Source organism: Metopolophium dirhodum, chromosome 1, assembly GCF_019925205.1.
Source record: "Metopolophium dirhodum isolate CAU chromosome 1, ASM1992520v1, whole genome shotgun sequence".
NCBI lineage: Eukaryota > Metazoa > Arthropoda > Insecta > Hemiptera > Aphididae > Metopolophium > Metopolophium dirhodum.
In genome coordinates this window covers 66,582,909-66,597,110 of record NC_083560.1, presented here as the reverse complement: position 1 = coordinate 66,597,110, position 14,202 = coordinate 66,582,909, and the positions used below count along the sequence as shown (strand labels likewise).

At 29.4% G+C, this 14,202-nt stretch overlaps 1 protein-coding gene across 1 annotated transcript in view; it reads left to right on the top strand.

Annotated features, from left to right (window-relative positions):
• Positions 1–14,202, top strand: part of LOC132934408 (arrestin homolog) — a 47,707-nt gene that overhangs the window by 17,550 nt on the left and 15,955 nt on the right. The window contains exon 6 of the mRNA XM_061000716.1: positions 13,380–13,526. Within this exon, the coding sequence (XP_060856699.1) occupies positions 13,380–13,526 (147 nt within the window). The remainder of the gene's footprint in view (positions 1–13,379; positions 13,527–14,202) is intronic.

Below are 14,202 nucleotides of genomic sequence, written 5' to 3'. Positions count from 1 at the left end.
AAGAAGTAAGTTAAGTTAATTTATTTTGGTTTCCATTTTATTATATTTCACTATGTCAGTCTATTTCGTTTTCATGTCAAAAAATATTTACCGTGAATTGTTTAAAGTTTAAAATGTATATCATTCAAATCTAATTTATATGAAAATACTGTATAAAGTATTAACACTATAGTCTATAATTTAGTTATGGGTTGGAAAAAATTAAGTACGCTAGTAGCCAGCGTTGTATGAACAAATTAACTTTTTTTCAACTTAATAAAAAATTAACAAAAAGTGTGTATTAACTTTTAAGTTAACTGAGTTAATCTATAGTTAATTTAACTTTTAACTTTTAACTTTTTGTTATTGGTGCATATTAACTTAACTTAACCGAGTAAAAAAAAAATCACTAACTTGTCCAGCCTTGCGTATAACACATACCTGCTATATTATATTGTGCGTCAAGTTCAACTTTTTTCTTTATTTTAAGAAATCATAATTGATCAGTCTACGAAAATTCGTATATTAAAACTATAAAAACTTCTTTTTCTGAATAGCACGAAGTTGAATAACGAATTGTGTAGTCACTTCAGCTTTGAAACTAAACCCTTAACTATTAAGGCTTAAATTCCGAAAAAGGATGGGCATATGTTGGTAATCCAAGCACACGATAGGGAGGGTTATTTGAAAAATAATATACCGGCTTTTCAATAGACTTTATTATATCCACTCTCGTTGAGTTATAATAATTTAATAGGTTTTTATTGACTTTTTTAAAACATCTATATATAGGTACTCTTTAATATATTTGCTTTTATTGTTTTCATTTGTCGACAAAGCATATTTTATTAAACATCGTCGGTTACAAACTTACTGTGTACAATATTTATTTACTATACCTATACACGCACCATGTGCAATATCAAATATGTTGTTACAATAAAATGCTTATTAGATTTTAAAAACAGCAGCTATCAATACAACAATATACAATAAACATAAATCCTAATGTATAAAAATGGTACGAATAAATGGTTATAAATGGTACGATATAATAATATGTGATTAGACTACGCGCGTTGTAATCCTTCGTTGGTTAAAAAGTGTAATTTAGGTTTTGTACTTCACAAAAATGTAATTTATGATAAATACTGTTAATTTATAATAATATTATTATGATATGACACCATGCGGACTTTGAAATTTCACGGTTATGCAGCAATGTGTATTATAATATAAGTAAATTATAAAACATTTTTATTATTTAGAGAAGTGCAGAACTGCAGAAGGCCCAAACGATCGAGTGTCTACCGTGTGTAAGTGCGTTACCACATATATACTATAGGCCAGTCCAACCCTACTGTCGATCAACTAGTAACTACATAAAAATATTGTATTCGTTTTCAATTCAATGTAAAAAAGTAATAATATATTAACCACGGTATACGCACATTTGCATCACTTACATTTTATAGGTAGGTACGGCCAAACTCAATAATTTAAATAGGTAAAATAGCTCAATTATGTGGGTAAATATAACTTCAGTGGTATAGGTTATCTGCAGTAATCACTAATCAATAAAATCAAAAATAAACTACATTAAGATATAATTTTAATATTTCAATATCACTACCGCATCGAAGCAACAGTCGGTGCTACGTATTTTATTCATGCCTACGTCATCGCGTATTAAATTATAACATTATAGTTGTGCAGTTTATGCCAATGCTTACCCTAGGTAGTGAATTTTCACATAATTTGCGCGTTGAATGTTGCTCGATAAATAGCATCAGCAAAGCGCCAGGGAAGTGTCATTCCACAATACGCAATGTTATATTATTGTATTATACCTATTCAGTATTTCAGTATTGTATTACCGATAAATCATAATAATAATTGTCAGTTCCTATAACGACCATCAAAATCCGTTCCGTTTGGATGGAATATAATACACGCGTGCGATACCTATTGTGAATGTGTTGTCGTGGCGATCGGGCTGGAAACTAATAACAAATGCAACAATATAATACAGAGTGATTCTAATGAAAGAAGAAAAACTCATTTTATTGAAAAGTGTTAACGATTTTGCAAACGTTTTTTTTTTTTGCTCATAATTTGAATTCATTACAAAATAACATTTTTTGGGGAAAAAGTTATATTCCTTACTGTTTTTATTGTTATAATTTTTTTAGTTTCTTACTTTTTTGAAGTACCTACCTTCTTACATTTTTGATTTCACATTCGGATGCAGAATATTTTTTCTGAGAATTATATGAGAATGTATACAGAATGAATTTCAAACGAGCAATAATTAATTAGTTATAAGTAGGGCTCGGACTTGTAAATAATAAAATATGCATTTCATTTGTTAAAATATGCTAAAATATGCAAAAAAAATATTATAAAATATACTGAAAATGTATCAATAATTTCCAAACTATTATTAAGTGAAATAGAAGCATATTTTAATTTGAAAATAAATTGAATAAAATTACTTTTTATGTAAACTAAATCATTTTTGTTAAGTCATACTTTTAAATAAATCCAAAGCATGTTTAATAGGTACATACATTTATAACATATAACATTTATACATTTCAATTTTTTTTTTCCGTCAAAGGCAAATTCTCTGATTTTATAATATGTAAATTAGGAGCGTAATTTGATGTAGCATATATTATAGCCTTTTCCACTACTTTTGTTCAAATACACACCTACCAAAAAAAAACAAATTTTTCATGTTTATATTTTAAATATGCAACAATATGCATACTATTATTATACTGAAATTATGCAACAAAGCAAAATGTATATTTTTTAGTATCAAATACCAATATGAGCTATTAGATGCTTTTGGATATTTCTGACCAAATTTATAAGATTCTAATACAAAAATAATATACTCATTAGTGGCCATTACCCATGAGTATATAAATCTCAGCCCTAGGCTTAAATGTTAAAAAAAAATTAATAAGCGGAATGATGCATGGGGGTAGGTATCGCACAAATCAAAACTTTAAATATTTATCAATAATTAACAACCTAGGCTGTACAACATTTGCTATCTATTTAATGTCTATAAGTCAGTGGCGTATTTAGAAATATATTTAATTAGTGAGGGGATAAAATAGTTTTCCAATAGCGAAGCCGTGTGTGGGTTACCCCCGTCTCTCTGTTTAATATCATAAAATATTTTAATAATAATTGACAAAACATTTTATAGAACCTTGTAGAATCTAGAAGTATACAACAAAACATACATTTAAAATACTCATTACAATACCAAAAAAAAAAAAACCATATTAATTAAGATTAAAATTTTCTTTGACTTCGAAGTTAATTTGTCACGGGGATTTCCCGACACACTCACATACTATAATGTAATCGGTGCGATCCAAATTTTGACATCGACAATGAAATTAATAAAGATTGGTTATAAATTTATGACTTAACGTTCTAACCAACCGGTTAGGTGAATGACATCTATCTCAAGACAACATGTCAAAATTAATAACAAAATTAATATTTATAATACAAAAGAAATTTATTGATCGTATATTACAATTTAAATTAAAAAAAAAAATACATATATATATGTATACTTTTAAAAGCTTTTACTCTTCGCTTAGTCGTCCTCGTCTCGTGTATTTTATGGGAGACATTGATTTAACTCATTGCAAACAAATTGAAGAAATACAAAATAAAATTTCTTGGTTTCTTTCATATAATTGCAAAATCTTTAGTACGTCCCACTCTGGTTATGATCATAAAATTCTCCATCCTGTATTAAATTTACAGTCATTAAAAGTCAGGAGACAATATTCTTTTTTCTTGTTCATATATTGTTAAATAATGATATTGATTATTGCTTCATACTTATAGTCTCATTTCCTTTAAAATAAAACCATGATAATTTGCGAACCGAAGAACTTTTTTTCATTCCTCGTTACTTGAAAGAATACTTGGCACATTCCCCTATTAAATATATTGCAATCATCCAGAAGCCCGAGAATATGTGCCTTATGTAATATGAAAATTTATTATTTTAATGTTTACTTTTGTTATTTATCTATATTATCGTCTATCGTATTCCATTTTCAATAATTTAATATATTGTATATTTATATTATTATTATATTTTAATATTTTTACAAGTTAAATTTGATGCCATATTGTTATTAATCCACTGTAAATTTCCTATTATATTGAATAAATAAATAAACAAAAAAATCCTCATTATTTTTTTTTAAACATACGAGTTTGATATATTAAAAGGTTTAGCATTTCAAGCGAGGAGGTCATCCAACAAAGTAAACCCTACCGTCAATACGCTTCTGATCTATGTATATGCGCAGGGAGTGTAAGTGCAGTACCTGGGTAGCATAGATATCCTTCAATCATAATAATAACAACAGAATATTGAAAATGGTCGTCGACACGGACCGTACGAAATATAAATATATAAGAACTAAAATTCGATATTCGGACGCGTATATACCGCTTGATTTGTTATCCGCTTACAGCGCACATCTGTCGTCTAAAATAAATCAGATCCTTATATCCTATATGGCTATATGACTATATATATATAAGGTACCGATATTAAACATATCGTCGTCAACACATTGACAACCGAAACGTGGGCCACTGTCCGAAAAACGTGTTATTATAATATTATAATATCATAGTGAATCTTTATTTCTAAATTTCTAATGATACGATATTTTACAATATATGAAATATTGCTATATAAGTAATTTATATTTCTATAGATGATACACTAATACGGTAAGTTGAAGACTTACAGTATTCAAGTAATATTTGTCAACAACCGATCTTGTAAAGTATACTTATATTCGAGTAAATGTATTTAAATCCTTTTATAGTATTTAAAATAATTTTTAAATACTGTCTCAGACGTATTTCTATTTGAAAATCATATACTTTTTGAAAATTCAAAAGAACTATTCATCATATTTCAGATTGTTTTTAGATTTATTTTTATAGTTAAAATAAAAATATTAATTTATTTTATATTTTATAAACAACAATTTATTATTTTATCAATATTAAAGTATTTCAGAGTTTAAAATATAACAATTTTTTTATTTATTTTCATTTTTCAGATTAAAATCAAGTAGCGAGTAGTACAACTTTCTAATGATACTTAAATGTGATAGTATTACAGTTTGAAATTCGTAATCAGTATAATATTAATTTTCTTACCTATTGTAAAATTAAATAAGTAAAAATAAAAAGTATTAAATACAATTCTGAAAGTATTTTTTACAAAACTGTCACAACTAATCATATACCTATATGATTTATTGTATAATAATTATCATAGTATTTTTAATTGTTTATATAATTAAGAAAACAATCATTATCAGCGGTAAAAACGTGTCAAATTGTCAACGCAAAATAAACAAAACATTATTAAAAAGTGGTTTTAGAGCAGAAATATCTATAATGAGATATATAGTGAAGGAGTGAACAATATTTCGGAAACAACCTCATCTGGATTTTCTATTGTTCTACATAATATACTGCACAAAACTTTTTTTCTTACATTTTGTAAATAACTGTAACTTTTTTCATGATTAATATTTCAAAAAACACCGATGAGATTGTCTCCGATGTATTGTTCTCTATAAATCTCTTGATAGGTATTTTTGCTCTAAAAAAATCACTTTTTATATAAATATTTCTTTGTTTTTCGTTGACATGTTTTTACCATTTTACCACTGATAATAATGATTGATGTAGGCAATGTAGGCGATCGTCTTAACGTAGAAGTCAACACAACGTACAGTAAAACGGTATAGATTAATATTAGTCTAAATATTTGAAAAATGTCATTGTGCAATGTGCATAGAAAATAATTAGATATTTACGTATTTGCAAAATTTTGAAATCCGTGTGAGCAATATTTTTAAATCACAACAAAATATCTAAAATTACGTATTTTCATGATTTATTTTTTTAATTTTGAACTTTTAACAAACGCCTATATAAAAGATAATTGTGACTATGTCATTTAATGCCGTAACAACAACTTATAACGAAGCTTATATTAATTGTCTGGGTGTTTTTTTTAGCAGACAAATTTGTATCGTGGATAAATAATTAAAAAGTCGAATATTTCTACTGTCTATTTAGTCAGATAGCACAAAAAGAGCCTATAACTATTTTAAAATTTACATCATATCTAGAAAATGCTAATATAAAATATATTCTGTGAAAAACTCAAGTTTCTAAGTACAACAAATAAATAAAATCAATTTTGTCAAAAACTGGTTTAGCGTAAAAACTCCCGAGTTTCCTTATATTTTAGATTCAAAGCGAATTTATTGATTTTTCAAAGTATATTAATTTCTTGTGTGCGTTTCTCTATGAAGGTATACGATAAGGAATCGAAATAATGTTTCAATTTTAAACTTAAGTAACTTTTCTGGTGGAAAATTAGTTGGTACATACGAGAGTATAAAATTGAATATTCTCACTTCTCCGGAGTTTTCAAAAGCGAACGGAATAAACGTGAATTTTGGTTTTAGGTGTAACTCTATCAAAATAACCATAGATACTTGACATTTTCACAGAATGTTTATATAGGAATTTTCTACACGCCAGTTTAAAATATTTTGATTCTTTTTTAGCTATTTATAGGCATAAGAAAATTTAGATTTTTTTTAATATTTGTCGATTTTTGTTTAATTTTTTTGAAATATGTTAAAGTTGTTTGCTGTGTCAAAAAATTTGATAACGTAGTGTCCTATATATGATTTTATTAATGTAGGTAGTTTTAAAAAAAATTTAAACGTTGATTAACAATATTTTTTTATGAGCAACTGAAGTTGGAATTTTAACAAAATTCGTCGAAATCAAGAATAATTACAAATTATTTTGAGTTAAAAGTTTATAAAAAATATAATTTTTATCTTAAATTTAAAGATATTGTATATAAGATTCCTCGTAAGTTTTTCTACCTTTAACAAACAAAAAAGTTTAATAGAATGTCACTGTCACATTAGTTTTTATAAGCGTTTAAAGTTTAAATTTATTCACCTGTAACAAGGCGGCAAATTAATGAATTCTCATTGATCAATTTTCTTATTTTCTTATAATTCAAAAACGAATAACCGCAGGTACTTGCATTTTTACCAAATGTTTATTTTGTAATTCTCTTTACATGATTGCAGTTTTTTTTAGCTATTCATAGGCATTATTTTCAAATTTTTTTTAGTTTTTTTCTTAAAAATATTAATGAAAAGTTTTTCGCTGAGTAAACATATTTGAAATTATAACATCAATTCAAAAATATATTAGATAAATAAACATGATTTTTATATAAACATTTAAAGTGCAAATGTTGACAAAATTCAACAAAACCATCATATTTGCAAATATTTTGTAGTTTAAATTCATAAAATGTTCAAATTGTACAGCTCAGGATTGAAAATTTAGAACAAGATTTCTCATAAGTAGTTCATACTGTTACCAATTTATATAATATATATAAACACAGTTTTTTAGACTATTTAGTATAAAACAATTTGGACGAAATTAGATATTTTTAATTTTTAACAAAGAATAACCTAATTTAGTTACTTATTTAGTTAATCTATTTTAATAGCAATAATAACATGAAATATACCTATACATCATTGCTTTATAATGTAGGTTGTCCTTACCTTCTTTGCTCAAAATCGTTTTTCGTATATACAATGATATAATATCATTGAATTCGAATTCAACACATCCATTATAGTGGCCCACTCGACACCTACTGTGCAGCAGAACAGTACCCGCATTTGCCAACTGTTTTCTATTGACCCCTATAATAGTACCAATTAGATCCAATTTTCTACCAGAAACCACTCTCAAAGTTGAAGATTGTAGAATTTTTACTGTTGGTAGGCACGAAAAAAACATATCATTATAAAACCAATTGACATTCATCGCTCCACTCATAATCTATAATCGAATTTTATTATCTATTTGTTTATTTATTTATTTAGTATCACAACTTTTAGAGCCGTTTTTTTTCATACTCAGCGTTTTTTTTTCACACGGAGTGTTTTTGTTGAGATAATAATAACAATAGTAATATTAAGAGCTAATACGTAAACCAACTGAGCTAAGCTCGTATCTGCTATACGGAAAATACGGAATTTGGAACGAGTAGTTAAATATAGAACCTATTTGAAGTTTCGATAAACGGAAGACTGATGAGTGAAGTTGTACAGATGAGGCACCTCCCAATATATTATGTTGATCCTCTATAGTCTACACTTATCTTTGGAACTTAAATATGTATTACTAATAAATTAACTTCTCTTTCGAAATTTGATTTTTTATGCATATAAAAATTCTAAAAAAATATTCCGCTTTGGAGTATAATGAAATTAAAAATGTATGTTGTTATCCAAAGCAGTTCAAAAAAAAATAATCAATAATTACACCGATATAATATGAAATAACAAAAAATATTTATTTTGTTTCAAACATTATATAGGTATCAATCCAAATTATGTGAAAAAAAGTAATATTTTCAGAAACAGTAACACTTTCCGAGATAATATACTGATGGTGTTTCCTGTCAAAACAATCGCTCTGTATAATTTGGGCATTCATCTGGATCTATAGCCGTTCGTGTATATATTATCATATTATTTGCGGATGGCGAAATGTTTTCGAATAGAAACCGTATGATTCTGACAATGCGTGCGCGCTCCGGTGCCGAGGCGTGTGCTGCAAGTCTACATGGATAGTGTCGATGGGTGGGGAGGTGAAGGGGGGGAGGATGAGGGAGTGACGGCATAAACTCTTCCGGCAATAATATCATATTGTGTACACGCATGGCAAACAAAAAACACATATTTTCACAGGCGCTCGAGCTCGCAGTAAAAATAAAAACACGGTAGTAGATATCCTATAAGTACCAAAGTATATAATATTTATTAGAAACGAAATATGTGCAGGTATAAGTATAATAGGGGTATTATTGTATATTGTTTTCGACTTTCGACCGTTGTATAGCAACGATATTATAGTACAAATGATATTTTAAAAACATATTGTATTTCTATGTTAGACCTGGTACATTTACCAGTTTAATTCTCACCCAGGGGCGGACTTACCATTTTTCCGCCCCTAGGCACTACAATACTAGCGCCCCGTACATTGGCGTGCTCCCATGTTTAATCTTTAATATATTAATTGATGTTTTCTTATAGGTAGCCAGGTAGGTACTGATTAAAGCGGCGAGCACTCTAGTCTCTATAATCGTAATCGATTAGCAGATTTCTGAGCAGTATGCACTATGCGAGAGACGGGTGACAGTGCCGTCGTCGCAATGTTTATTATTATTAATTACTTTATCAAGACATCTGATTTCCAGAATTAATTCCAGTCTTCTAAGAATAGACTAATATGGTGGCCGCACGCCCACGCCCACTTATTGTGGTGCCGGGTGCGGGGTGAGGCGGGTCATTCCAGTTAATATCAAATAATTTACTTGCTAAGCACTGTCCTCCATCTAGCTAGTAGAGCGGCTATATACCATACAACCGGCGGCCCGAGGCAGTATATTTGACTGCCTTGGCTGGCGTTTTGCGCATGCACCATTCACAATATTGTATGTGTTACGCCGCATACCCGTATATCACCTCCCATGCATTAACAAAGGCAACTGCCTCGTCGAGTGTCGATGTCGAACCTCTGCTGGTGGCGGCGCGGCGCCGGTCGCAGAATTAAATTCAAACGGCAAGGTTATTATAGCTTATAAATTAAAAAGTTACTGGGACGTGATTTCGTGAGCCATTCTCCAGTTTCATGCGAGTTGTATACAAAAAAAAAATTAATATAAAATATAAATTTAGGTAAATATAATTATGAAATTGTGAAAAAGTAAAAAGTAAAAATTAACTAAAAAATTGCACCCCAAAACATATTGCACCCTAGGCACGTGTCTTGGTGGCCTATGGATAAATCCGCCCCTGTTCTCACCTATCCATAAGACATTATCACTTCCACTAGGTACATAAGTCAATATTATTGTATTGTTTATGAATAACGTATATTATTACAACCAGGGAACCTTTAGGATTTTTCCGGTTTGGTTCTTATAAAAAAAATATAATAGGTTCCGGTTCCGATTCCGGTTCTTAAAATTACAAAATATGGGTTCCAGTTCCGGTTAATTCCGGTTCTTACCGATTCTTAAAAATTAATTTTTTTCAAAAATTTTTGTAGGATTTTTTACTCATAAAGTCATAACTTGGCCCAGTCTTATAAAATATACTTTTAAAATTGTATTTAAATGCAAATACAAATACATCCATTCAAAAAGTATTTAAAATACATTCCATATACTTTTTTAATTTTACTCAATTTATTTCAGTTTGTAAAATTAATTTTATAATTGCTAATTTAAAATAGTGTAATGTTAGTTTGTTACATTCATCCAGATATTATTAGAACTTTTTGAACCTTCTTAAATTTATACTGGAAAATGAAAACTAATAAAACTGGCTATATAGTAATTTTGAAATCATTTATTATTAGGTGGGTAATTAAAGAATTAAACAGTTATTAATAAAATCAGAAATTAATTTAATAATTTTTCTAGGTAAGAAATTATTAATTTAAGAAATGTATTCAATTTTCAAAAATGATTTTAAATAATTAACAAGTGTACTGGGTTTAGGTCTTAGAAGTTGCTAATAACTAATAAGCAAAACATAAAATTACAGTATGACCATAAGATTAATAAGTCGTAAATTACTCGTATGTGTCAATGTGTGAGTGTGTGACTGTGTTTAAGACTGTGAGACAGAGTTATAAATAACTATATAAATATTATTTCTCGTAATAGTCGTAAATATTTGGTAAAGATTGTAGAAAAACACATCATTATTGTCGACCATTCTCGGTACATTACCAATGAAAAATTCAACCCGTATGTGTGTAAATTAATCAGTCTCGGTCGTACCTATCATACGATTATTTCGAGTTAAAATTTTAAAATACCACATCTTACTATGTACAAAACAAAAATATTTCTATGAAAAATAATTATTTGATTACAACAAAATCCAATTTAAATAAAATGTCCAGTTACTTGAAATACAGGACTTTTTCTTAGAACCGATAAGAACCTAAAAGAACCGGAAAACTTATTGTATATTAAATTGTGGTTCCGGTCCTAATTCCGGTTCTAAGCATTGTGAAATATGGATTCCGGTTCCGTTTCCGGTTCTTAGATTTTCTTCAAGAACCGGTTCCAGAACCGGTTCTTTCGGTTCCGGTTCCAGTCCCTGACTGCAACGTATGTGTATTAAGAACTAGGATTGACTGGACACTTAAAATCTGAAGTGCCTACTGTCTACGTACGTATCAATAATATTATATTGTGTTAAGGTAGTAATAGTGAGTGAACTGCTGCGGATTATAACATACTATAATAAAATTATTATAATCGACTTCAAAGTTCTCAACAGCTGATTAAACTTTAAAGTTCGTAAAATAGATTAATATTTTGTATACCTGTGATGCAGCCGGGCTCTGCACAAAATACGAATCGTGTGGCGTACTGGCGTAATGACCTTCGGAGTGATAAAGCCGTTTTTACGATAATGTGTGCGTAACGTTTTATAACACAACAATCCATATATAAATACATAATGTGTGTGTATAATAAGGTACATAGGAAAAAAATAAACCTTTAAAGCTGCATGAATGTATGATACAATTGACTTATGAACTGTTGACATGTAATAAATAGTTTTTTATTACATCTACAGTCGAAATATTTAATGAAGAGCTTATAAATGTTGTATCATGTATATTATATTATACCATCATAAATTCTCTGAACCAATTAATGAATCAATATAACGAATAATCCTCGTATCGTGGTGTATGAATTTTAAATTATTGTTGTTGGTTTAATGACGTCCTAATTTACTCAAATATTATAATCAAATCATTTGTGGTTTCCATTCAAAGTGTTAAACATATTATTCAGTGAATTTTATAAGGCACAACATTCAAATATTATGTTCATGATTCAAAACATATTATGCATCTTAATAATAATATATTTATATTATAATTTATGTTTGTATGTTTTTTAAACTTGTCAGAGCATTAATTCAACTGTAAATAATATATATTTAAGATTTCTTAATCAAAATGTTGTTGTGCACACAACGATTATCGTATTGTTATGAATTTGGTCGAGATAAAATGATTAAGATTAAATAGGTAGATAATCTAATATAATATACAATTATATAACTTCAGTATATTATGATAAGGAAATAATTAAAATGATGCCGTTGCATTCTCAATGCAGTAGGTACAATTATATAGGTATGACGTATAGACGGACAACCAACGCGGTATGCGGTATAATATATCTACCTATAGGTACCACTTGGCAAACATATTAAGGGGTGCAAAAATTAAATATTTTGAAAATAGTAATGCGAATTGACGAAAACTAGCATCGATAAAACAAAATTTAATTACATACGCATGGATCATTCATTTTTCTTTCACTATACTTGACACAATCACACTCTGTTTTCTGGTGTTGGGAAGGTGGCAAAAGTATCGTTCCTCCCCCCCCCCCTCTACGAATAATACCGAGTGGGAAATCCACCCCGTAGTAACCGAAATTGCTATTGGTGACTGACACGCTTCTTTTGGTAGAGGTTTGAATAAAGTATAGGTACCTAAACTCGAACACAAAGTTAATAATAATTAAAGCTAGTTATCTTAAACTTAAAAACGAATTAGAATTGTTGCAATATTGTTGAGACAGAATTCTACCTGTGAGAAATATTATTTATCTACTATATCGGACTGGGAATGTACTCAGCGGCGATGTGGCTGTTAATAAGTCCGTGACCCACACAAGTACCATAAGCTGGGATTATGAGTTAAGTGTTTCTGAAGCTCTGTGTACAGATGGCTTCTATTTATATAAGACATGCCGCGAGTAAGGATGCCATCTCCTTATCGCCCTGATTACGTCACTCCGCGTGCTTATATTATAATCAGGCATACATTGGGCCTGTTGGCTTGCTGGATATGGACTTTGTTCCGTGTGCAGGTTATTGACTTCGTCCAAGGACGGTGTGGTGTCTTTCAAATACTCTGACGTGCATTTTACTGTAGCCCCCCGACCCCTTGAGTCCCTGCAGGGTACCTCGCCTAATATGATAGAATTACACCGTCAAATACTATATTACATATTAGTATATTACCATACGTGGATTGTATTTGTATGTTATATACCAATGAGTATAAATATAAACAATTTATATATATATTATACTAATATACTCAATGATAATATGTTTATGCGTTTGTCGCGTGTGTGGTGTTTTCAGGGAGGGATGTCCGATATTGCCGGGTTCGTCTATGCAAAAGACAATAGCCATGTTGCCAACCTTGGAGCACGTCAAGGGGAGGTACGGCGTTGCTCTGGAGGATCAGATCAGCGAGAATCAAGAACATTCGTTGGCTTCGTCCGTCTTGTAAGTACCTAAACATCATTCCTATATCTGAACTGCAGCGCACGTTTTATTATGATATTACTTGTGCACGTTTCATATTATAATAATGTAGAGACGATCCCCGCAGATATTGTCTACTCTAGTAATAATGCCTATATTATAAATAATCTGGAATGCGAAACGAGTACGATGGTCGATGAGTGATGATGGCCATGTTTATTGTATATTATCATTATGCCTATAGATTATTATCATTTACTTATTAGTTATTACATATAATACGCACGTCATAACTGCAGCCCGTCCTTTATACCGACATATAATATAATATACATATAAATATAATACGACCTACCTGTGTACTTATCGATGTTGACCGATGAACTGCCTTGTTATTTTACTGACAAAATGCCGACGGCGGCGATGTAAATTAATATTCATCCTTTAATTTCCCAAGACAAATAAAGCCACGCGGGAATGGGTCGTTTCAATGGCTTCGTATAATATGCGTATATTAACCGCTGCAGCTCGCATCCAGACTATTTGATTATAATTATACACATGCACGGAGTATAATAATAATATATAGGTACCGACATATTATTATTGTACACTCGATCTGTAAACAAATATGCATTCGCCTTAGTTCTTAGACTCTTGGTATAAAAATATATATCAATTAAAAAAAAAAACGTTC